The sequence below is a fragment of the Leuciscus leuciscus genome, assembly GCF_965113295.1.
Source record: "Leuciscus leuciscus genome assembly, chromosome: 5".
Taxonomy (NCBI): Eukaryota; Metazoa; Chordata; class Actinopteri; order Cypriniformes; family Leuciscidae; genus Leuciscus; species Leuciscus leuciscus.
Genome location: NC_138729.1, coordinates 37,787,317 through 37,810,551, shown reverse-complemented (window position 1 = coordinate 37,810,551; position 23,235 = coordinate 37,787,317). Strand labels below are relative to the sequence as shown.

General features: G+C 36.2%; 2 protein-coding genes across 3 annotated transcripts; one reads left to right on the top strand and one right to left on the bottom strand.

Moving 5' to 3' along the window:
* The first annotated feature begins 2,024 nt into the window (after positions 1–2,024).
* On the top strand, positions 2,025–14,927 carry LOC309499517 (uncharacterized protein). Of its 2 annotated transcripts, XM_082170787.1 has the most exons (23): positions 2,025–3,667; positions 4,080–4,290; positions 4,627–4,812; positions 5,784–5,894; positions 5,981–6,090; positions 6,837–6,929; positions 7,018–7,140; positions 7,542–7,634; positions 7,735–7,795; positions 7,935–8,038; positions 8,214–8,390; positions 8,559–8,722; positions 8,821–8,927; positions 9,016–9,065; positions 9,147–9,236; positions 9,360–9,459; positions 10,372–10,564; positions 11,068–11,248; positions 11,329–11,539; positions 11,914–12,074; positions 13,003–13,205; positions 14,463–14,541; positions 14,624–14,927. In XM_082170787.1, exons 2-23 carry the CDS (start codon positions 4,194–4,196, stop codon positions 14,669–14,671), a joined length of 2,742 nt encoding a protein of 913 aa, XP_082026913.1. In that variant the 5' UTR covers positions 2,025–3,667; positions 4,080–4,193; the 3' UTR covers positions 14,672–14,927. The 2 variants fall into 2 exon arrangements, with proteins under 2 accessions (XP_082026913.1, XP_082026914.1); XM_082170788.1 differs by having other exon boundaries at positions 2,025–4,290.
* A 3,011-nt stretch (positions 14,928–17,938) lies between these two features.
* Positions 17,939–22,782, bottom strand: cyp1d1 (cytochrome P450, family 1, subfamily D, polypeptide 1). The gene is made up of 7 exons (XM_082169871.1): positions 22,607–22,782; positions 21,500–22,344; positions 20,459–20,582; positions 19,958–20,047; positions 19,329–19,452; positions 19,129–19,215; positions 17,939–18,836 (listed from the first exon to the last, which is right to left on the bottom strand). The coding sequence occupies exons 2-7, from the start codon at positions 22,334–22,336 to the stop codon at positions 18,554–18,556; spliced, it is 1,545 nt and encodes a 514-aa protein (XP_082025997.1). The 5' UTR covers positions 22,337–22,344; positions 22,607–22,782; the 3' UTR covers positions 17,939–18,553.
* Positions 22,783–23,235: the final 453 nt, after the last annotated feature.

The following is a 23,235-nucleotide window of genomic DNA, read 5'->3' as shown; positions in this document are numbered from 1 at the left end:
TATTCATTCATTTATTTCCAGAAAAAAATGCACATAAAAAATAGCAGTGAAACAGTAAATAATCTACATGCCAGACGGCGATGAAGTTATTTTAACGTTGACATTCGTAAGACATTCGGTTTCATTAAACTCTCAGCCCAAACCAACTAAGATTTACACAAACAATCAAGTGCCCTTTGCATAGCACAAGGCTTAATTTCAAGAAATAAAATATATATTAATTAGCCCTATAAATGAATTAGCCTAAACAATTTAACTATATGACATTATGATGTATTATAATAGTAAAATGTTTAGAAAAATATCAGTTTTATTGCACAAGGCTCTGTTTTTGGAATTAGCATTTCATGTGTTTTATAATCATTTTGGAACTTTAAATGTATGCAATAGTCTATGGTAAATGCATTAAACTACAACACAGTTTGGCCTAACAGTATAAAACCAACTGTAGATTACTCAGAATATTATTCCCCAATGCACAAGGCTTGTTTTTCAGATTATTAATGTGATAGAAATATTTTATGTAGGCCTAATGGGTATTTTCAACATTAAATGTACAGAGATAAGTCTGCTTTATGCAGACTAATGATGCTCAGGTCAAAAGCCATATATACTTAACCAAACAGTGCTTAACACAGTAGAACTAACATATATCATATGATTAGCTTAGATCATTACAAACCAATCACCAGATCAGATCACAGTGAAGAAGACTTGAGTGACATTGATTTTTACTCAACTATATGATTTAAAATTACATGTATCTTTCTATTCAGGAGACTCACTTGGTTGTTGTGGTCAGTGATCTCCCGAACGTGAATAACTTCATTTCTACAAAGAGCAACCTATGGGAGTCATGTCAGATATTTGCTGCGCAGCTGAGGAAGAAGTTGGCCTACTAAAGAGTCTACGGTCAAAAGACCACCGCAGAGACAGTGATAGTGTTGGAAGACTGTGAGGCTGTAATACTCTGAGTTAGTATTAATGATCCTGTGTCGGACCAGCGTACACCTGAGAAGGACGTTGAGAGTGTATAGATGCTAAAGACCTGTGTGCACATGTGTGATTGAGGTTGTGATAGTAGCTTCTTGACAGGACGCCGTCACCTTACTTCAGGGAAGTGTTGTATTGTAAGTATTCAGGTAATTCAGGTAATTACCTTGAGATACTGTAGTTATTATTTTTAACAACTGGAAGTTGTTTAAATTGCCCGTGGTGAAGAAGTCAGATTAAGTAGGTTGTATTCGTATTAAGAATTTCCACGACATTAATCTTTTTTTTTTTTTTTTTACATATAAAGTAGGCTACTGAACCCATTTAAATCTAATAAACTGCAACACTGTTTGACCTAAAGGTATCAAATGAATATGGAATAATATTCTGAGTAATTTACAGTTGGTTTTATACTGTTAATGGATTTAAATAGGTTCAGATTTAGACAGGTTATGATCACATAGGCCAACTCACTTCATATTACCAATTTATTTAAGCAACCCAGCAGGTATATTCCTACCTGTAAATTGTTTTCCATTGTCATGGGAGCCAGAATGAGTCGTAAAGAATAGCCAGCCATTGTCTTCTTACTTCCTGCAACACTTAGTGCATTATTGTTGTTGCTGGGAGAGAGCCTTATAATTGGGTAATCATTTCTATTGGCATTTTATTTTAAGTATTTTATTTTGAATGTATGTGTATCTGTGTATAAATGAATATGTACGTATGGATATTGTATGTTTCAGTGTGTGTATATGTACTTGTACATGCATATGTATAGGCATTTGTCATTATTATAGTTTTTTTTAAATAATTTTTTTATTTACTTTATTTATTTATTTGTTACTGATTTGCTGGCATTGGGTGGGGGTTGTTCTGTAAAATGTGAAAAGCTTTAAATATGTTTTTTTTAATGTCGTTGCGGTTCTAGGGTCAGCTTTTCAATCTCCTGCTGTATTAGAGCACCTTGCTATAAAAAAATAAAAATAAAAATAAAAAAACCTGATAATAGACCAGCAGTCATGCAGCTTTATCCCAGAGCATCAGAAACAGCAATAACAACTATAAAAAATTATTTAAAAAAATATATTTTTTAAAATTCTAAAAATGAAAAATACATAGAAAAATAATTAGGATTCAGATTCAATTTGTTTTATCAAATAATGTATTCCTTTATTCCTTTATTTTCCTGTTATTTAATTTATTTATGTTATTTCTGCAGGTTTTGGCCTCCATATTAAAAACCCTTTTGCTCTGAAATGTATTTGTTCTCAGGAGGAAAACAACTGGAAAAGCTGTTGCGAAAAGTATGCAATGTGAATACTCTGGCTACACGCCATCAAGCATGCAAGACGGAGGCAGTTTGCACAATTCTTGGAAGCTATTTATGTGAAGTTTTTTATTGCATTTATTTACTGTGTTGCGCAAATGTTGTTGTTTTTAACCATGGTTAAGTAGCTATGATAGCACATTACGATCACCTTGAACAGTTAGTTAATTAATTGAATTTGTGAGAAAAGGGCATTGATAACAAACAGAGACGGGCAATGCTTCGGAGGTTCTAGTTCTCCTGCATTCCTCGATACACACCGACTGACTGCAATGAGGCATCTTACCTATCTATTTACATTCCTAGGACAAAAGGTTGACTGTTGGAAAGATACAACCAGTAATTGCTGTTTTCTGAATGCAGACCTGTCTGTGCACGCATTTATGAACAGGACTGACCTAACACTGCCCAAACTGATTGTGACATGTTCTCTGCCTTTGGCATTTGTTCAGTATTTCCCCACACCTATTGTAAACCTTTAGTCTTGTAAACTCTCTTGACAAGTAAATGCATCTACTAGGAATTTGTGATGTTTAAACATTTCTGCCTAGCATCCGCTAGCACAACCGGGTGATGTTGATTTACTATTTGCTAAGTGTGATCTCCATATGTATTGGAGCTTGATTTTCAACACTTGCGCAACTCAGCGAGATCATCTGGGTTTATTCCAATAAGTGTAACTCACTTGACAGCTCTTGACAGCTATTTTTTTCCCCACTTCACTGAGTAAGCATATTAAATCCTTGTAATATTTTACAAAGGGAAGGTGAACTATAGGCCTGTACTGTGTTATATTTTCAATGCCTTCAAACAGGACAGATGACTGCATACACGCTGTATAAAATGTTAAACCAAAAATAATGGGGAAATGCTTCAATAAAAAAAAATAGACCGTCCATAGACAGTCTGTATTGTAAAAAATCTTCTGTATTGTATATATATATTATAGTGCAAGGTGCATTAAGACAGAATAACATGATGTCCAATCATATGGTTCTCAGTTCATTTAAAAATATTGAATCCATTATTAAGGGAAGACAGTAATTCACAAAACTGACAGATGAGCACAGTGGAAGTTTTTCATTAGTATTGTCCCAGAGAGATAGACCAGTGTAGATCACATTACAATCTCTATCACACACATTGGAAACCTGATGCAGCTTGTGTCGGCCATTCAAGCAAACTAATCCCACCTGAAACCTCATCCACTGAGGTTAATATTTAACAAGTGTTGAGAGTTTGGTTCCTCACCAAAACAAGCATCTTTCCAGTTTTTCTCCATTATGTTTGCCAGTCAGGTCTTCCTACAGCTATAACCGCAGTCAAGTGTCATCTTGAATCCAGGTAATCCCTCTGATTTATTGATTCATTAATTTCTTTATTCTGATTCGTAAAGCGGATAGTGATGGTTTCACTGATAATGTTAATGATTATCTCTCCGATTCAACAAAAGCTATTAAATGCAAGTCTATATGTTTAGCCGGAGGTAGCTTTTGTTTATATAACCTGTACTTTCATTAAATGAAGAGGTTGTTAATCCTGGTTAACCAGTGGTACAGTAAAATGTTAACAAAGTTAAAAAAAAAATTACATCAATGATACACTAGGGGATGCTTTTATTGTTCTATTGAATATATATTCAGATGGATAGGGACTATGAAATAGTTCTTAAAATATGTTTTAAAAAAGCTATCATTTAAGTTGCATTCACCTTATTAAACTGCATTGCTCAGTTTACATGTTTGTTTGTGTGAAGGAATCCGGCTGGTACAGTCACCTCTGAGTGTAACCTGCAAACAGAGTTTCAAGGTATAGGGTGCTTTGTACCATTTCCAAACAAAACAGCTCGAGATACGAACACTCTGGCATCATGTATGTCAATTCTGGAGCAGAAAATGCGTCCATGTCTTTGAACTTCATGGGCAGGAAGTTACGTAACCACACTGTTGCCCCAGCAGCAAAACAACGTAAGTAAATATCACATGCACACAAGTGCCTACTCCTTCCGTTCATCTTAATATATCATTTGAGTCGTGTAATCAGACTGGAGTGTGTTATATTTGGTGCAATAAAGGTTTGTGAAATAGTTTTTCCTAAACTACTCCGGAGTCATTATCAATGTTCTGTTGTTCCTGTTAATGGGAGTCATTTTAGAAGAAAAAGAATATTATTGCATCAGAGCAGAGGATTCATTTCCAAAACTACAACCTCTGGCTTTTATAATACCAATAGACACCAAATGTTTAATACTTTGTTGAAGAACATGTCTGAGGACAGGCTAAGTGTTTTCTTTAACTATATAGGTGCCTGGGAGACCACTGACCTTTCTCGATATCAGGATGATTCAGTGGTCTCCACCCGAGTGGTGCTTTCTCATCCCATTTCATCAGAGGAACTTCCAGGCAGCGTGCCTGATCTGAGAGGAGAGGTTCAGTGGCGTAGACCGTGTAACATTCATAATACACTCCTAGACCAGGGTAAAGATAGAGGTGAGTTGAGTGTCCCTGTAACCTCCCAGAATCTCAAGAATCTAATATTTGCATAACATTTAAACTAACACCTAATTAATCATAATAACGTAATAATCTTAATACCACCTCACTAAAATAACTTGATGATTCATCTAAACTTGTAACCTAATTTTAAACCTAATTTTAAAACATTAAAAATGACATTCAACCAACTTCTTCAAAAAAAGTTTCATTTATTTACATCGGTTTTTCTTTTCTTTTTTGTCTTTTAAGCAAGTACGTCTGGAACAAACGTTTCATCATGATGTTTATGCCGCTGAAAATATTAGAAGAAGAAACTACTTGCATAAAAAATAAGTGAAAGTAATCTCTGTTGTGAAGTACTTAAGGAAGTACTTGTGTTTTGTCATGTACAGACATGTTTAAGTGATTTAAAAGGTCTATTCAGTGCTATTGTGGAAATATTATGATAAATAATGATGTAATTGTTTATTTAATAAAGTACATCCGGTAATGACTTTGTGCTCAGCTCTCGCCTAATTGCATATTTAATTAAACACCCTAAATCTGTTCATGTAAATTTAAACAAAGGAATAAATAAATAAACACTAAAATGAATGTGTTTGTAAAACGGTCACTTTAAGAAATAAATCAATACTTGAAATGTATAACTTGAATGATAAAATGTATAAATTAAAGATTTAATACATTTGTGTTCTGAATGGTATTGTTTATTCCGATGCATCTCAGTGTGTGACTATATAAGATGAATACCCAGATGACCTGTCTAGCTAATTAACTTTTTTAACTAATTAACATTTACTGCACCCTATTGTTTAGCATTCATCAAAAACTGTCACTGATCTATCCCACATCTCTAAAGGAAATGTTCATCAAGGCTTTGTAAAAAAAAAAAAAACCTCCAGATTCCCCAACCGAGTCCAGTATGTGAAGTATCGCTGCCTGTAACTGCATGTTAATATTTAAAGGTGCAGCTAATTGTGAGTTCTCATGGCTGAGGAAAGGTAGACTCAAATGGAACACGTTCAGGCACTGGATCGGCGCAGACCGGCACCGGGATCCAAAGCGAAGTGGCAAAGGTATAGGTTCTACCATGCAGTGGAGATTGGGCATACTTAAGTGCCGATAAAAGTTATTTCATTGTCATTGCATTTTCAAATTACAGGACCCAATGTGCCTTCTATGAGTGCAAGCGTAAGACATCCTAAAGATGAGGCTCCAATAGATGTCAAGATGTTTATCCCATATGACTCTGCCAAGCTATGCATAACCCAAGTATGTAGATATCATTCCTTTTTCTTTCGTATATGGATTATTGGGTAGGCATTGTTTTCTTTATCCATTAAATGACCTAAGCCAATATATTTTGGTCAAGACATTGGAACAGGAAATTTATTTTGTTTCTCAAGAGTTTTGGTTTGCTTCTTGCATTAGTCACATGTCTGTCACTCCCTCTGTTGCCCTGGAGCATGGGGTGGGGATGAGACATCTCATCTGATGTCATGTGTTTTAGATTCTTCTGCGAGCAAGGCCCTTTCATAACTACACATTATTAAACAACTCAAACCCCATAATTCATATTGATTCACAAAAGGACAAATCTCATCAGGTTCCAGTACACACCCCATGTAATCTTTGTTTAGTTTGCTAAATGTAGAGCTGTTAGCATTATGCCATCATGTACTGTATACTCACTTGTATGCAGACAGCTATAATAATGTTTCCCAACCTTGATTGATTACCTCTTCATGAACACCAAACCAGAAATATGTTAGTTTTAATTAATATTATACTGGATATAATTCAGTGTTATAATAAAATGTATTAAAGTGGTCACAATTATTTATTTTACATAAAATAATTTATATTTTGGGTTAAACTAAATTGACCAATAGGCTTCTTTCTTTAATGAGAGCTTAAATTGTGTACTATTTTAATGTTATGTTTTGACAGGCTGGTATGGGCCGATCATGTAGAATCTTTTTTATCGCCAGTATAGTAAATGACTGTTCCCTATACAGATAACAGATGATATGATCGCAATGAAGAGCAGACATCAGGAGATGATTCAAGAACTGGAGGAGAACTTTCTCATTGCATCAAGAGTGAATCAGGTGATGAGCTTGTTTACTGATCATTCATTTATTCAGACAAACAACTGATTGTATGCATGGATGCTTAAGTTTATTTATGTGTGTGTAGGAAAATACAGCTCTTAAAATTAAGAGGTATTACCAAAATAAGCTTAACACCCTGAAGAGAATCCTAGATATTTACCAGGAAAAGGTGGCCAGAAAAAACACATACTGGGAAGAGAAGGTCAGGGTGAGTCACAAGCATCATCAAATTTGTTTTACTTCCTCAATTTCCCCAAATTCTCAATGGCTTGATCACAGCACATGTAATTCCTAATTCAGGCCTAAAATACATGATGTAATCCTACACTGTAAAAAGTGATTAGTTGACTTAACCTAAAAAAAAGTGAAGAAATCTGTTGCCTTAAAATTATTAAGTAGGCTACAAAAACTTCATGCGTAATTGAAAAAATTAAGTTATGTTAATTGTCAAGTTTATTTACTTCAGGTTTGCTCACTTTTTTTTAGGTTAAGTCAACTGATAACTTTTTACAGTGTAGTGTCTGTATAGGATTTGTATTATATGTTTATTGTTTTAAAGGTTTTTTTTTTTTTTTTTTTTACTGTAATATTTCCTTTTCCTGTGATCAGACTCTGGAGGATCTGAATGAAAAACTTCAGGGGCAACACAAACTGCTGCAGGAGAGAAACCAAAAAGACTTGGCTTCATGGGATAAAGAAAAGGTATACAATTGTGGTGTATATATATGAGAGACTCTTACATGAGAGAATATATTAGAGATTGGCTGTTTAATAGACTAAAGGAATAGTGAAACTTTTACAGAACAATATGATGGAATTGTTCTCCTCCCGTCTGGACCTCCTTCACAGCCACCAGGCATCAAGTAAGAGTTGTATAGGTTAATATTGTATGTGATAATTTAATATTGTAAGATTGTGACTGTATGATGTTTACAAGATTAAAAAAAATAAAAAAAAATAAACATATGGTAAGATTAACAAATGTCTCCGTCTCTTTAACAGCACTGCAGGAGCTGTATTTGGCCAGGGCAGAGATGGGGAAGGTCCAGGAGATGCTTGAGGCCTTTCAGGAGAAGAAAGAACCAGAAATAACATCTGAAGAAAAGGTAGAAAATCAATAAAAACGTCTCTTCCAGCTCTTAAGACCATCTTCATTCTAAAAGATTCCCCGCAGAGAGTTGGAAAGCAAGACATGTTGTGGTATTTACCATTGGTGATGTGAGGGAACGGCATATGTGATTTCCGTGAGATAACTTGTTTTAACTGTGCCTTTGCCATCAGGACAGTATTGACTCAGATGCTCCACTAGATGGAGCACAAGCACGTCTGGAAATTTTGAAGGATAATCTGCTAAAGAGGGAGAGAGAGATCTCAATGCTCATGGAAGAACAAGAGCGTGTGACAGATCCTGTTAAACAGTCAGAATATTCTCGCCTCCTCAGTGCTGTTATACAACAGGTCATTTAATTTTATTATTACATAGTTTTCAGTTTATTAGTAAAATAAGGTCTATGAAAAATAGTACTGTGTACTAAACCTGAACATGAATTGCTAACAAAATGCTACTTTGTGCCTTCAAATGGACCATGACTGAACAAAACAGATTTCCTGCATTGTGTATTCCAGGCTCATCATGTTTATGCTGAGCTGACAGAGGCTAAACAGCAGTTTGACCAAATGGCAGAAGACAACCAAAAAATCCTGGCCGAGATTAAAGAAAGTCTTGGCCAAACAGTGGAAGAGTCCAGCCAGAAGAGTCATGAGGAACGAGAGGATGCACTGCAGAAAATGTAGGATCATGGCATGGTTTCTAAAGAGTCAGAATATAGCTTAAAACTGTCAAACTCGGGATAAGCATCGGCTAACTGAATAACGCATGTTAACTCAGGGCAGAGCTACAGGCGGATGATGAATCACAGGCCAGTTTACTCCATCATCAGGTCATACAGGTGGCTTTAGAGTGCATCAGAGCGGGGGCTAAACCCAATGTCATTGGTAAATATGGTCAACTGGTAACTGTGTAAATGATTAATATCTCTTTTTTGGATGATGTCTATATAAGTTCATTCTGTGTTATTCTTAGAGACTGGGATGAATGAGGCATGGGAGGCAGAGCTGGATGAAAGAGTCAGAGTACGGCACAAACTCACACACACACTAAACATATTCTGTACTCATTATCACTCCATACAGACAATTTTCCTCTCATTTTAGAAATTTGAGGAGGATTTCCAAAACAATGGATTCTTAAACTCTGAAACTGCTAAAAGTGTGGGGCAGCAGTTGTTATTACTTCAAGCTGAGGTGACCACAGCCAAGGGAAATATCTTTCAATGTATAATCTAAACTAAAATTAGACTTATTGCATGGGAGTCGATTTTTTTGTTTTGCCGTTTATGGCCTCATATTTCTTGTCTGTCTGTCTAGTTGAAGCAAATCAAAGATGAAAACAAGAAGATTATTGAAACCTACTCAGCTGAAAGAACTTTGAGGAAGAAGTACTACAACATGGTGGAGGACATGAAAGGCATGTAGAACCTGATTTCACCAAGTGCAACATGTTCCTGGAACAAGATCCAATCAACCAATAAGATTTTTTAGGGACATGTTTACAGTTTATGTCAAGTTTAGGCTTACAGCCAGGGTTAGGTGTTTCTACATCAGTGTTATTCAATATCATTTCCTACTGATTTTAGAGATAACTTATGGGTAAGGTTTAGGGGTAGGGATATGGTTAGGATAACATTTTTGGACAGGAATGCTATTCCAGGATCAACAAAATATGTTGACCCAAGAACATGTCTAACTCTGCAAAACCAGGACATGCTGAAAGGCATATTATCACAGTTTTACGGTTAAAACATAGAAATTAGTTGATATAGAAACTGTTGCCAACATGGTCTAGTATAGCCCTTTTTTGGGTATACAATTTTAATCTGAGTCTTTGGGCAAAATATCTCCAAGACCCTTGACTGATTTCCCAGACATTCTTTTTTCCTATTTAATCAGTTGTGTTCAAATCCAATAGTACAGATGAATGCCAAAAAGAAAAAGAAAAAAAGCTACAGGCATTTTTGACCAAGCAAGGCTTTTAATGATTTTCAAGGCTTAAATGCAGATTATTTTAAATGTTTTCTTATGCTCCATTTATTTGATCAAAAATACAGTAAAATAACGTCTTTACTGTCGCTTTTGACCAATTTAATGCATCATTGCTGAATAAAAGTAGTACCCCAAACTTTTCAAAGGTAAAGTACAATGATGTGCAGCAGTCTGAGCACACATTGAAAATTTTAACCTAGACATTTCCACACAAAAAATTGATAAAACATTTATCATGAGACATATATTAAAGTTTCTGCACCACTACTAGGTCACTAATCGTCAATTTTTTACCCTTAAAAAGGTTGTCTCTGACTTTATGTCTGGTCTTGTACAGGTAAGATCAGAGTATTCTGTCGAATAAGGCCACTGACTCTCTCAGAGCAGACAAGAAGAGGTCACACCATTGTTGCTTGTCTTGATGACTACTCTGTGATCCTGGACACCCCTCGAGGACCTCGCGAGTTTCAGTTTGACAAGATCTTCAACTCAGAGTGTACGCAAGAGGAGGTCTTCATGGAGTCCAGTGGGTAAGTGTGCTAGTACTGAGACATACTTTGCATACATTTTGTTCAACATTTTTTGCTAAATTAAAGGGATAGCTCACCCAAAAATGTAAATCCTGTCTTAATTTACTCAACCTCACGTCGCCCGTAACCCTTCTTTCTTCTGTGGAACACAAAAGATGAATTTGTTAGGAATATCCTGGGTGCTATATTCAATATAATGAAAGTTAATGAGGTATGTGGCTGTCAAGCTGCAAAAATTACAAACAATATTGGTACATGTGATGTGTTTTCTATATTCTGAGTACTCGGATGCTAATAATTCATTATAATTGTTTGGAAAACAGCGACCAACTACATAATTTAAAATTTCTCCATCAGTGTTCCACAGAAGAAAGAAACTCATATGGTTTGGAATGACATGAGAGTTAGTAAATTATGACATTTTTGTGAAATATTTCTTTAAGATATAAGAAATGTGACATTTGTGCAGATTTCCTCAAGATGAAGATGCTCATTTTTCCTAGGCTAATCCAGTGTGCAATTGATGGATTTAACGTGTGCATTTTTGCGTATGGCCATACGGGTTCAGGGAAAACCTTCACAATGGTTGGAGACAGAGATCGGAGGAACCCAGGAATCATTCCCAGAACATTCACCAAGATCTTTGAGATCATCCAGGATAATGAGTCTAAATTTGAGTTTAAGGTATGTTTAGCTACACTACGTGTTTCTTGAGCTGAACTGATATTCAACAGTCTTCATATTCTTCTTTTGTCCGTCCTCAGGTTTCAGCCTACATGCTGGAGCTGTACAACGACCGCCTACAGGATCTCTTTGTGAGCCCTTCTGAAGCTTTCAGCAAGCGAATCGAAATTAAGAGGGACAGAAAGGGGCTTGTGTTTGCCCAGGGAGCAGAGACAAAGGAGGCAGCTAGTGCCGGCGAACTCTTTGCATTATTTGAGCAGGGCTGTGCAAATCGCCACATTGCGGCCACAAGTATGTGCTTAATGAAATTTCAAAAGACTCCGGTTAAATGGTTTGGATTAATTGCTTTAGTAACAGTCAGTATGAATGCATGGTAAGAACATAATGACCTGGCACTGATGCCAAACTTCATAACAAAGGAGAAGGTCCTTGAGTTTAACTGTGTGATGTGTCTGAGAACAAGCCCAAAGGAGTGATTTAGGGTTATATAGAGCATTAACATTATATAAAAGAGACAAGTGTCTTTTTTGAACAAATGCAGATTTAATACAGTCTCTGTACATAATCTATGCATGCATCCATCTATTCATTATTGGTTACACAAGTAATATTTGCTGTCAAATGAACTTTGAAACATTTTTCATTTTTATTATACTTTCTTGTAGAGATGAACGTAGAGAGTTCCCGCTCTCACCTGATCATTGGCATCATGATTGAAAGTCGGAATCTAACCAATGGAAGTGTGAGTTTTGGGAAGCTAAGTCTGGTGGACCTGGCAGGAAGTGAACGAGCAGCAAAAACTGGAGCCAAAGACGACCAGCTGAAGGTTTTTTTAAAAGCTGATTTACAGTGGCCCCAGAAAGAATTTGGACACTTCATGTTGGCTTTTATGTGTACCCAAGATGTTGGACAGTCATTATTATGCAAAATACATAAGTGGCTAAACCAAAAACAGTTATAAATAGTTGGAACACGATTTATTTTGGTTTTGAGTGGTTGGTGAAACCAATTGTTTTTGTGTGCAGATCTCAGAGCCTAGGCTGCCTACAGAGACGCGTTTTTTTTGACGGTCTGCTTATGGGGCGGGTAGCTAGCGGATCGTTAGGAAAGATTAGATGAATGTGATCATTTATGTTTGGGCCTTTTTTGGGCCTGAAATCGTTGATACAACCTTTAAGAAATGAGTTCAATTCAGCTTTAAGCAGCTCTACAGAAGACAATAGTGTCATTTTTCACTTTGAGTCATTCAGTGTTGATGCAATTCAGTTCAATAACAGTATAGATGTTGCAAAGTTCTTCCATTATGAAACAGTTAAATCAGTAATAAAGCAGCTCTGCTGAAAACAGTGGTGTTATCATCTGGCTCAAGTCAGTTCAAGTTTTGTTCTCATCCAACAGTCACTGCAGTGAAATCAATAATATTACTTTATATTAAGTGAATAATAAGAGAATACACTTGCAGCACTTAAAAACACAAAGTTTGACAATCACAGTGTCCAAATACTTTGTCTTTTTTTATAACAATATATTTGTTGTTTTATTATTTTCATTTTTTACTGTTTCTGATGTTTTTCTTGCAAATACTACTGTTTAATATTTTTTTTTAATATTTTGTTATGGCAAATATGTTATTAAGTGTGACTTAAAATGTCAAAATACTAACTTATTAATGCATATTTCCCCCCATGACTTTTGACTTCTGACATTCACCCTTGACTTTTGTCTTGTATTTTATTTCAAATACCTCTTCCCAGGAGGCAAACGCTATTAACAAATCTCTGAGTGCTCTTGGAGATGTAATTTCAGCTTTATCAATGGAGCAGCCTCACGTGCCCTACCGTAACAACAAGCTGACCCAGCTCATGCAGGACTCACTGGGGGGCAATGCCAAGACCCTCATGTTCCTCAACATCGCTCCCTCCGACTGCAACCTGGACGAGACTCTCACCTCGCTCATGTGAGATCCAAATACCTTGCATGTATCTTTCATGCTCAATCACCTAAATTAATAGCAGCACAAGGCTGCTTCTTGGCACTATCACCTTTGGCTTGCTCAGCAAAAAGAAAATTACAGATTCATCAACATTTTGAGTTGGTTGACAACTCTACTGAGATGGATAATGACACGAACCTTGTAACATTTATTGTTTTTGTTATTGAATAGAATTTAACTGACTTGAGCTAAAAAAAATTAAAATAAATCCCTTCTGCTGCTTATAGCTGATTCATAATTAATTAACTTTTCAACATTAATAATGTTATTGAACTTGTAAGAAAAAATGATGTGGACGTCGAAGATCTCACAAATGAAGTTTATTACAGCATAGCAGTGGCAAGCAAGGTACACAAAGCACCTTGGGTTCACCGGCGTCAGAATGAACCCAGAACATCCGAATCTCAAACCTTTTATCCTGTTACAGTTTACCACTCTTAATGTAAATGAAGTTGCTCCTGTTGTAACAGCTGTGGTCTGTATGTTAATGAAGTTGTGACACCCCATTGTCTGAGATGGTTCTCTGTGTCCCACACCCATTCCCATTCTACAATTGACCATTTGCTCAGGATGTGATCAACCCAAATGGTGAAGAAACAATATAACTTGACTTTCTTTCATCTCTATTATAATTAAGCCATTTTGGGGATGAGCTTATTCTAAAATAAATTTTGGAGTGGAATCTGGGTCGAGGCAGACCACAATTTCTTACAAACTGAACTGAAACAACATCGAACTAAACTGACCTGAATTATGACACTATTATTTTCTGTAGAGCTGTTTTAAAGCTGAATTTGAACTGGTTTCATAATTGTTGAGTTTTACATTAATAACACTATTGTCCTGTTTATTAACGTAAAGCTGCTTTGAAACAAATCTGTATTCTATAAAGCATTATATAAATAAATGTGAAACGAGTTCTTCTAAATTCCCCCCTCAGGTTTAAATAAAACTTTGGACCTCACTTCATATCACTGTAAACTCTAAATAGTTAGCAGAACAAAAAAAAAAAAAAAAAAAGGTAATCAGTTACATACGTTAATAAACTCCCAAGATTAAGTTTATAACTTTAGATTTTGTACCACTCTAGCAAGTTTTCTGCTCTTAACTTGAAATCTTGAGTAAGCTAATCATATAATTGTATATAGTGTTGCAGCATAATGGCTGTTTTACAAGGAATATACAGTAATATACACTTTCAAATTTGTTTATGTCTTCCAGCTATGCAACTCGAGTGAAAGCCATCACCAACAATGCTCAAAGAAACATAGACAGCAAGGAAATTGCTCAGCTGAAAGAGGTATGTACATTATTAATCAAAATCACACCTTTTTATTGTGTGAGCATACATTTATGTCTCATTTAATCTGTGTACTTCACAGGTGATTTTAAAATTGAAGTCAGGTCAGCCTGTGGAAGAAGATGTCTAAACTTCCATATGGTCCTGGAGATATGGCTGTTTTAAATTAGAGCCGTTTCCATTTATGCATGCTATATACCTTTCTAACCATTTCTCACAACATATTATGAACACTGGAAATGTACTAATACAAAAACACGGTTTGAAAAATGGATTCATGATGTAGTCGCTCATTATACTGTATATATTTTGTAAATTTAAAACACAAAGTTATGGACTGCAGCTTTAATTTAAAACAAACAAATAAAATAAACAAAGTAAATTAACAAACCTATATCTTTCATTTCGCTATACATTTGAGCAATTGCAGCTCCAGTCATGGCCTTTTTTGTGTGCAATGTGTTTTCTTTCTGTGAGAAGGAATTTGAACCCAGTGTGTCCCTTTTCACCCCTTATCTAAATGTGCGTGTCAGGCTAACGCCGAAGGCAAAGGTGGGCCAGCCATCGCATGCAACCCAATCAGGCACATATGGTGCCCAGCGGCGGGAACAGAGGAACCAGTGCCAATTATGAAGTCACTTGGCCAATTTATGCTGCTAATGTGTGAAAAGGAAATGAGCGTGAATGAAGCCTCATTTGGCAAATACAGGAGGCAAATGAATGCGAGAGAGTTGTGCCGATGATTGAAGCTCTCATGCAGTCAGACTCAGATCTCAATGCAAAACACACACAGAGTGGTCTGACATGAAAGGCCCATGTTATGGTTTGAGGACAATGGTAATCTCAATCAATTTAGAGTCCTGTTTTACAACCTCTAAATAAGAATGATAAAGTAGACAAATGCAAGAGAAACTGTAGAAGGCCATAAGCCCATGCATGAGCTGTAGGGATATTTAAAATCTTTAACATTTTATCTTTAGAGTAAAATGTATTTCAGTTGATCTAAATGCACATACAATACCATTCAAAAGTTTGGGGTACATAATATTTTTTTTAATGTTTGCATAAGTCCCTTATGTTTATTAATGCTGCATTTATTTGATCAAAATACAATAAAACCATACTATTGTGAAATATTATAATTTATCAAAAATAACTGTTGTCTTGCTAGTACCAGGTAGGACCCCCTTTTGCCTTCAGACATGCCTTATTTCTTTGTGGCATAGATTCAACAAGGTGCTGGAAAAAGAGATTCCAGAGATTTTGGTCCATATTGACATGATAGCATCACACAGTTGCTGCAGATCCATGATGCAAATCTTCCATTCCACCACATCCCAACGTCTTGGGAAATCTTGGATTGAGATCTGGTGACCGTGGAGGCCATTTGTGTATAGTGCACTCATTGTCATGTTCAAGAGATGATTTGAGCTTTGTGACATGGCATGTTATTCTGCTGGATGAGTACACTGGTTATAAAGGGATGGACATGGTCACAAACAATACTCAGGTAGGCTGTGGCATAATGCTCAATTGGTATTTAAGGGGCCCAAAAGTTTCCCAAGAAAATTTTCCCCACACCCCGCCTGAACCGTTGATATGGATCCATGCTTTCTGTTGTTTACACCAAATTGTGACTTGACGATCTGAATGTTCAAGAAATCAAGACTCATCAGATCAGACATCGTTTTTCTAATCTTCTATTGATGAGCCCGTGCGAATAGTAGCATCAGTTTCCTGTTCGTAGATGACAGGAGTGTCACCGGTGTGGTCTTCTGCTGCTGTAGCCCGTCTGCTTCAAGGTTTGACGTGTTGTGTGTTCAGAGATGCTCTTCTGCAGACCTTGGTTATAACAAGTGCATATTTAAGTAACTGTTGCCTTTCTATCAGTTTGAACCAGTCTGGCTATTCTCCTCTTGACCTCTAGCATCAAGAAGTAATTTTCACCCACAGAACTGCTGCTCACTGGATATTTCCTCATTTTTGGACCATTCTCTGTAAACCCATATGGTTGTGCGCAAAAATCCCAGTAGATCAGCAGTTTCTGATATACTCGGACCACCCGTCTGGTACCAACAAACATGCCACATTCAAAGTGACTTAAATCATCTTTCTTCCCCATGATGCTTGACCATGGCTGAATCCGAAAACTTAGGCAGCTGACCTATCAGGCAAGGTACCTCACGGAACTGATTTCGGACAGACTTCTGAAAGTGAAAACTAAATTAATATTTAATGACTAGTAATTTCTTGCTAGAAAGGAAAACGTTGATCAAATATGTACATTAACACACAAACTGACGACCAGCAGCAACTTTCAGACGCCCACTCAACTGTCACCCTACGTCTCAATGCCCATCCATCTTAAACAGTTTGTGAGATTAAAATAAGTTTGTCCCAAAGCATAGTATGTTGAAAAGAGTATGCCAGAAGTCCCCGGATGGTCTACTATTTCCGGTAGATTTTCGAAGTGTGGATCCATGCTTTGGAGGATTCAGAACTACAAACATGAGTAAAAAGTGTAAAAAAAATGCGCGACCGAGAGTGAGAGGTTTAGATATAGGTTTGAGTGACTAATCAAAGTTTAACCTGATAAAAAATTTTTTTATATATATATATATATATATATATATTTAATGTTATCCATGCCAGTGATGACAGGATTTTTTTTGAGAGAATTTGCTTTTAATGTAAGTATTAGGTTTCAATTTAAGCCACACATTTACACGTTGACTTATATTTTACTAAGATGCGATTATATATAGTTTATACTCTTTATTATGTACAGAAATGGACCGTGGTGAACATATTTAGACTTAGAAAATATAAACCCTGTACAAACGTTACTGTCAGTCATCAATGACAGCTGTCACAGTTGCTAGGCGACAAGACCAGTCCTCCATGGCTAGACAGTCCCATTTCACAACGCTCGGCCCGACCTTCACGGCCTTCAAAGGATGCAGTCTTTGAATTGGGACACGGCCTATATTTAAAAATGTAATTTATTCCTGTGGTGGCGAAGCTGAATTTTCATCAGTCATTACTCGTGCTCAAGAAACTTTTCTTATTGTTACCAGTGTTAAAAAACGTTATTTTTTTTCTGGATTCTTTGATGAATATAAAGTTTTAAAAAAACAGCATTTATTTAAAATGGATGTCTTTGTAATAATGTAAAAGTCTTAAACAATTGAATACATCCTTGCTGAATAAAAGTATCAATTTCTTTCAAATAAATAAATAAAGAATCTTACTGTCCCCAAACTTTTGAAAGGTAGTACATCAATACCAGCTCATGCTATAGTCAAGAGACACAAACAGATTTCAATCACTCATCTCTCTTCACAAACTTTGAAAATGAAAAACAAAAAGAAGAAAAAAAGCAGCAAATACATTTTAGGGGTTTTAACTGTCCTTTATTCTATTAAATTCTGTGATGTTCAATAAGACGGATAACAACAGTTTAGTGATATGATAGAGACTTGACAACTTTAAAGTATTATAAATATATCATTTTGTATAGTCAATATATTATATTACACTGGATTACATTTTATTCATTATTAACAATATTTGTTTGTTAATGCAAAATCAGTAATAGGCCTATTAATTTTGATTCTCTCTGCCTGATTCATTTATCAGATATCAGATATCACAAAGCAGCTTAACAACAGACATATATTGTGGCTTTCTTTGATCTTTCAAATATCTGCAAAAAGCAGTAACCAGAACACTTACATGCTAAAACCTTCATGCATGATCACATATATTGATACACTCAGAGTACAAAAGTAAACATTCAAGTAACAGTTGAGCTGAATACTCTACTAAAACACTAACATTTAAAACAGAGGTAGAGAAAAGACCACATGATGATTACTAGTGACGAATTAGCTTAACAGTCCAGTGATGGCCAACATTAGCTTTGTGCTGTGACTTCAATGATTCTGAGGTGCATTGTAGGTGATTTGGGGTGCATAAAACATAACATCTGGAACACTGAGAGCATAATAGTTTAGTTACGAGGTGAGATTTTTATTAGGAAGGGTCTGGGCTTCATGGTGAGTCCAAATGTAGAGCTCAGGTCAAGCTCTTGCCCTGGAATATTCTCTATGTGCAGACGATGCAACAGGGTGGTTAAGAACACAAACATCTCCAGACGGGCAAAGCTGTCTCCGAGGCAACGTCGTATTCCCATGCCAAATATCATTACCTTCTCAGTCACATTTTTATTTAGATGGCCAGACAGGGTGAGGAATCGTTCGGGTCGGAAAGCCTCAGGATCGCCCCAAATGTCCCTTTTTGCCAAATAATGAGTTTAATTCAGTTCAATTGAGTTCTTTTAATTTATTAACGTTTTATATATATATATATATAAAAGAAAAAAATTCATGTAAAAATATACTTAAAAATATATAAATATAACTTTACTTTTATTTATAAAATGATGTAATAAAATGATTTATGATCATTTATTTACATTATATTTCATATTATAATATCATATTAATAAATAAAATTATATTTATATAATAAAGAGAGCCTTAAGAAACAAATATAATAAGAATGTGTCAGGAATGTGATACTTACACATCGTGATTGACTTGATATTGGTTGACGAACACACACGTGTCTTTGGGGATGAAGTATCCATTCAGTATTATGTTTTCAGTTGTGCTAGATAACATGATAGAGGAAAATGTGAGTACCTGTTTATGAATGCAGTCCTATGATAATAGTATGATAACACTATGATACTATAGAGAAACAGAGAGAAAAAATGGACTCACCAGTGAGGTAAGGTGAAAGGCACATAGGATGCATGACGAAACACTTCAAATATAAAAGCTTCTATGTACGGCATGTTTGGCTTGTCTTTAAACTGTGGAAGCCTGTTCATACCAACCTGATTATCTAGGAAAGCACGTATAGCATAATAAACACCCAGAACAGAAGATGAAGAAATACTTCATACATTTTGAACTGAATTTAACAACATTATTTTGGACCTCACAAATTGTTTTAGCACTGGAAGATTTCTAAATTTTTTTTTTTTAAATTCAGATGTCTTTGTTTGCAGTCAAATAACCCTGTAGATAAAATCTCATTTAAAACAAAATAATTTCCTGTTTATAGCAGATTCCAAAAGACCAAAATAAAGCGAGGCCACAGGAAAACACTTTTAGTTCTCCATCAACATATTTTAAACTCCACTTTCAAAATTGTGTATCGAATTGTCTATAATTTTTGGTTTCCTGTGTCTCACAACAAACCACAAATCCCGCTCATGCATATTCAGTTTCCCCAGGATGCCGCAGCATAGCTGAAGAAAGGGACGTGCATGATGGGAAATTGTTTTTTGTTGTTGTTTTTTCCAGTAAACACAATGTTGTTTTGATTGGCCCTTTCTAGTCTTCACCTATCTCCTGGAGGATTTTAGCCTGGATGTCTGGAAACTTGATCAGGTATAAAAGGCTCCACTGCAAACCGGAGATGATAGTGTCAAAACCTACAAGGGGAAAAAAAAGGCATTGTTTATGATCATAATCTGTTAACAGCCTCAAGACACAAGTCACAATTAGCATATGGGCAACCAAATCGAAAGAAGATGTGCTGAGGGCTGTTCTCAGGCTAAAAGAATGAAAATGAGTGGTTTGAGCTCCTCATGGGGGTTTGTTAAATACTGTTTAATGAACTAGAACTACCAAGATGCATAAACTGAAACAGGAATGAACAGCACAAGCCAAGAGCAGATGAAGAACATACATCTAAAGCAAATTCTCAGAAAAACTCCATGTCTAATTCTAGATCAGTCTGCAGTGCCTCCCCTGTGACAACAAAGAGCCAGGAAAAACATCTGGTTCTCTAAAAGCACAATGCCACATTCGCACATATATTCTCTTGACTCCTGGTCTCTCACCGGCTCCAAAGATGTCAATAACACTGTGGACGATCTGCGAGTTGCTGAGCATGGCCGTTTGCTCGTCCTCCTGCCTGTCCTCACTCATTGCTATAAGGGCATCAGTGATGTCCCGAATACAGTTCTGTACAAAAACACAGAGAATCAGATTTGCAAAATGTTTAAAATGTGGGAAAATAAACAGTGAATGTACTCTCTCTATGACATTTCCATCCATCTTGTTCCTGGCCATGTATGCGGGTGCCTTCTCCACACATGCATGCATTGTTTATACCAAATTCAATTGTGCATGTGAATATTTTAGTTGTATAAACAGAAACAAAACATCACTTCACATGAGCTCTGAAAGAGAAATCTCTTTATATTTTGGAGTATAGGTCAGATAATAGTTACTGAGTTACTGACCACAATGTATAAAAAACACCAATATAACATACTGTTCAAAGTTTGAGGCCATTAAGATTTTGTTTTTTAAAGAAATGAATAGTTTTATTCTTTTAATCAGCAATGATGAATTCAATTGATATAAAGTGACAGTAAAGACAGTTATTTTCCAAATTGCTTATAATAAGAAATGTTACTTTAGCAGTTAATGCTGCTGAAAATTCAGCGTTGTCATCACAGGAATAAAATACATTTTAATATTAAAAAATATATTATTTTTTTTAAATGTAATATTTCACAATGTTACTGTTTTATTGAATTTACTGTATTGTATTTTGAATAAATAAACACAGCCTTGGTGAGCATAAGAGACTTCTTCCAGAAACACACAAAAAATTATGCCGACCCCAAACTATATATATATATATTCTGCATATGCAAGCATGCTGACAGATTTTCTTTCTAATGAAGCATGTATAAATGTATGGAGTATATAACCTCTGTCCGTTCACTCCTCTGATCTCATTCTCATCTCATGAGAAGAGATGTAATCTGAGGCTTCTGACACTAACAATCTGCCACTCATCTCTGGGATAAAATAATCATGTTCCTGCAGGAATGTTTTGTCTTCTCATCTTTATATTTCAACAGTATTACCCTATCAAAGGTGATGAGATGTTCCCTGATGTTGCGCTCCATGAAGCTGTTCATTCTGCCGATGTGCTGGACCATCTTTCGCAGAGATGGACTGGGCAGGTAACGGAAGATAGGAAAAAAGTCTGCCAAATTCCCTGCAGCAAAGAGGCGCAGGACTTCATTATTGATTTGGACGATGGTGAGGAACTCTTTATCGTTATGGGCATACCGCTTGCCAAAACACAGAGTGCAAACCACATTGGCAACTGAGGTCACTAGCAACTTAACCGGGTCGAGCCCTGAATCTCCAACCTTATCTCCTTGTTCCTTCAGAGCCTCCACCATCTCCATAGCCTCTGTGCAGATATGTTCCTCCAAAAGACACGAGGCACTTGAGTCTCTGGGCTCAGCTTGGGAGAAGGTCCTCAAGGCGTTTCTGCAGATCTTTTTGTGAAGCACCCAAGCTTCGCCATATTTCTCACTAAATGTCATACTGGTGCCATTAGCAACGGCAGAGAATGTAAAAAGGTCAGGGCGTCCAGCAAATGCCTCTCCTTGCCGCACCAGAGCCTCCTTGATTGTAGAATAGCCGCTCAAAACAACTACCACAAGAGAACCCATTTGCACCTGGAACACATCTCCATACTGAACCCTCAGGTTTGTTAATGACAAATGGATTTGTTCCCCCATCTGGAAAAGGTTGCCCACTAACGGCCAAGGTTTGGGACCTGGAGGAAAGGAGCAGCTTGGTCCTCTCCGTCGGCCATGGAGAGCCAGCAAGAGCAGAGCAAAGGCACAGAGGCAGAAAGTCACTCCAGATGTAACGTTAGTCGTTCGGGAAATCTCCTCAAGATACATGGCACACACTGCAATAAAGGAGAAAATTGCTGTGATATATTTAAAAATAGGGGGTTAACGCATAAAGCATAGGCCTACTCTATTTTACACTCTATAAATAGCTTTAAAGAGAAACTTTAGGGAAATTAAAACTTTATAATAGCTATTATTGTATGAATGTATATTACTTTCAAATAAAACGGCACTGAAGATAGAAGATAGAAAAACCGACAGAAACGGAAAGGACAAATAGGTAAACTAAATCAAGTAATTTGCATTAGGCTATCTTACCTTTGAAACCGCTCCCGCGTTTGCAATCAAATACTTCCAAAGTTTCACCAGCTGAAAAATGGCTGTGCAAGAACTCTTTTTAAGAACGTACGTGTCTCCATGACTGCACAAAAACAGACTGATTCTCAGAAGCAGAGAACACTGGAGGGCCGTCGAGATGATCGATGTACAAGCATGAATGAAAGCCAATGAGATATTAAGTGCGTGTTTCCACACGATGGCAGTGTTTTAAAACCCTGAAAGCTCACAGCCTTTACATATCGAGGAGGTAAGAGAAAGCAGACTCGATTATGATTAGAAAATTGCATCGAGTTATATGACAGTCTGTTAATGAAATAATACTGGCAGCTGTGACTGTTTGCGTCTATAGTTTCTGTATGCATTTTAGGGAGGGTTTTAAAATTAGATTCGTAAAATCGAAAAAAAAAAAATGTAAAATCAAATTGGTAGACATTGCTTGGCCTAATAAAATACTCAAACCATTATCCTTAAAAAATAAATAAAATTCATACTTTTTTTTTTGTCAGTAGTGGACCAGTAGTAATTGCATTCTTGTCTGTATAAGTGCATTTGTCATAGACGAAACTCCTGTAATTAAAGTAGCCTTCTGTTCCACTTAATTATTTAAT

What these genes read in the sequence shown, in the direction of transcription:
- cyp1d1 (XM_082169871.1), bottom strand. Translation starts at nt 22,336, where the DNA reads ATGTATCTTGAGGAGATTTCCCGAACGACTAACGTTACATCTGGAGTG. An exon ending in TAAAATCCTCCAGGAGATAG is followed by an intron (nt 19,453 to 19,957) that starts GTGAAGACTAGA and finishes GTGCTTTCCTAG; the next exon opens with ATAATCAGGTTGGTATGAAC. An exon ending in TATCAAGTCAATCACGATGT is followed by an intron (nt 18,837 to 19,128) that starts GTAAGTATCACA and finishes TTTGGCAAAAAG; the next exon opens with GGACATTTGGGGCGATCCTG.
- LOC309499517 (XM_082170787.1), top strand. Translation starts at nt 4,194, where the DNA reads ATGTATGTCAATTCTGGAGCAGAAAATGCGTCCATGTCTTTGAACTTC. An exon ending in CCAAGCTATGCATAACCCAA is followed by an intron (nt 6,091 to 6,836) that starts GTATGTAGATAT and finishes TTCCCTATACAG; the next exon opens with ATAACAGATGATATGATCGC. An exon ending in AAATAACATCTGAAGAAAAG is followed by an intron (nt 8,039 to 8,213) that starts GTAGAAAATCAA and finishes CTTTGCCATCAG; the next exon opens with GACAGTATTGACTCAGATGC.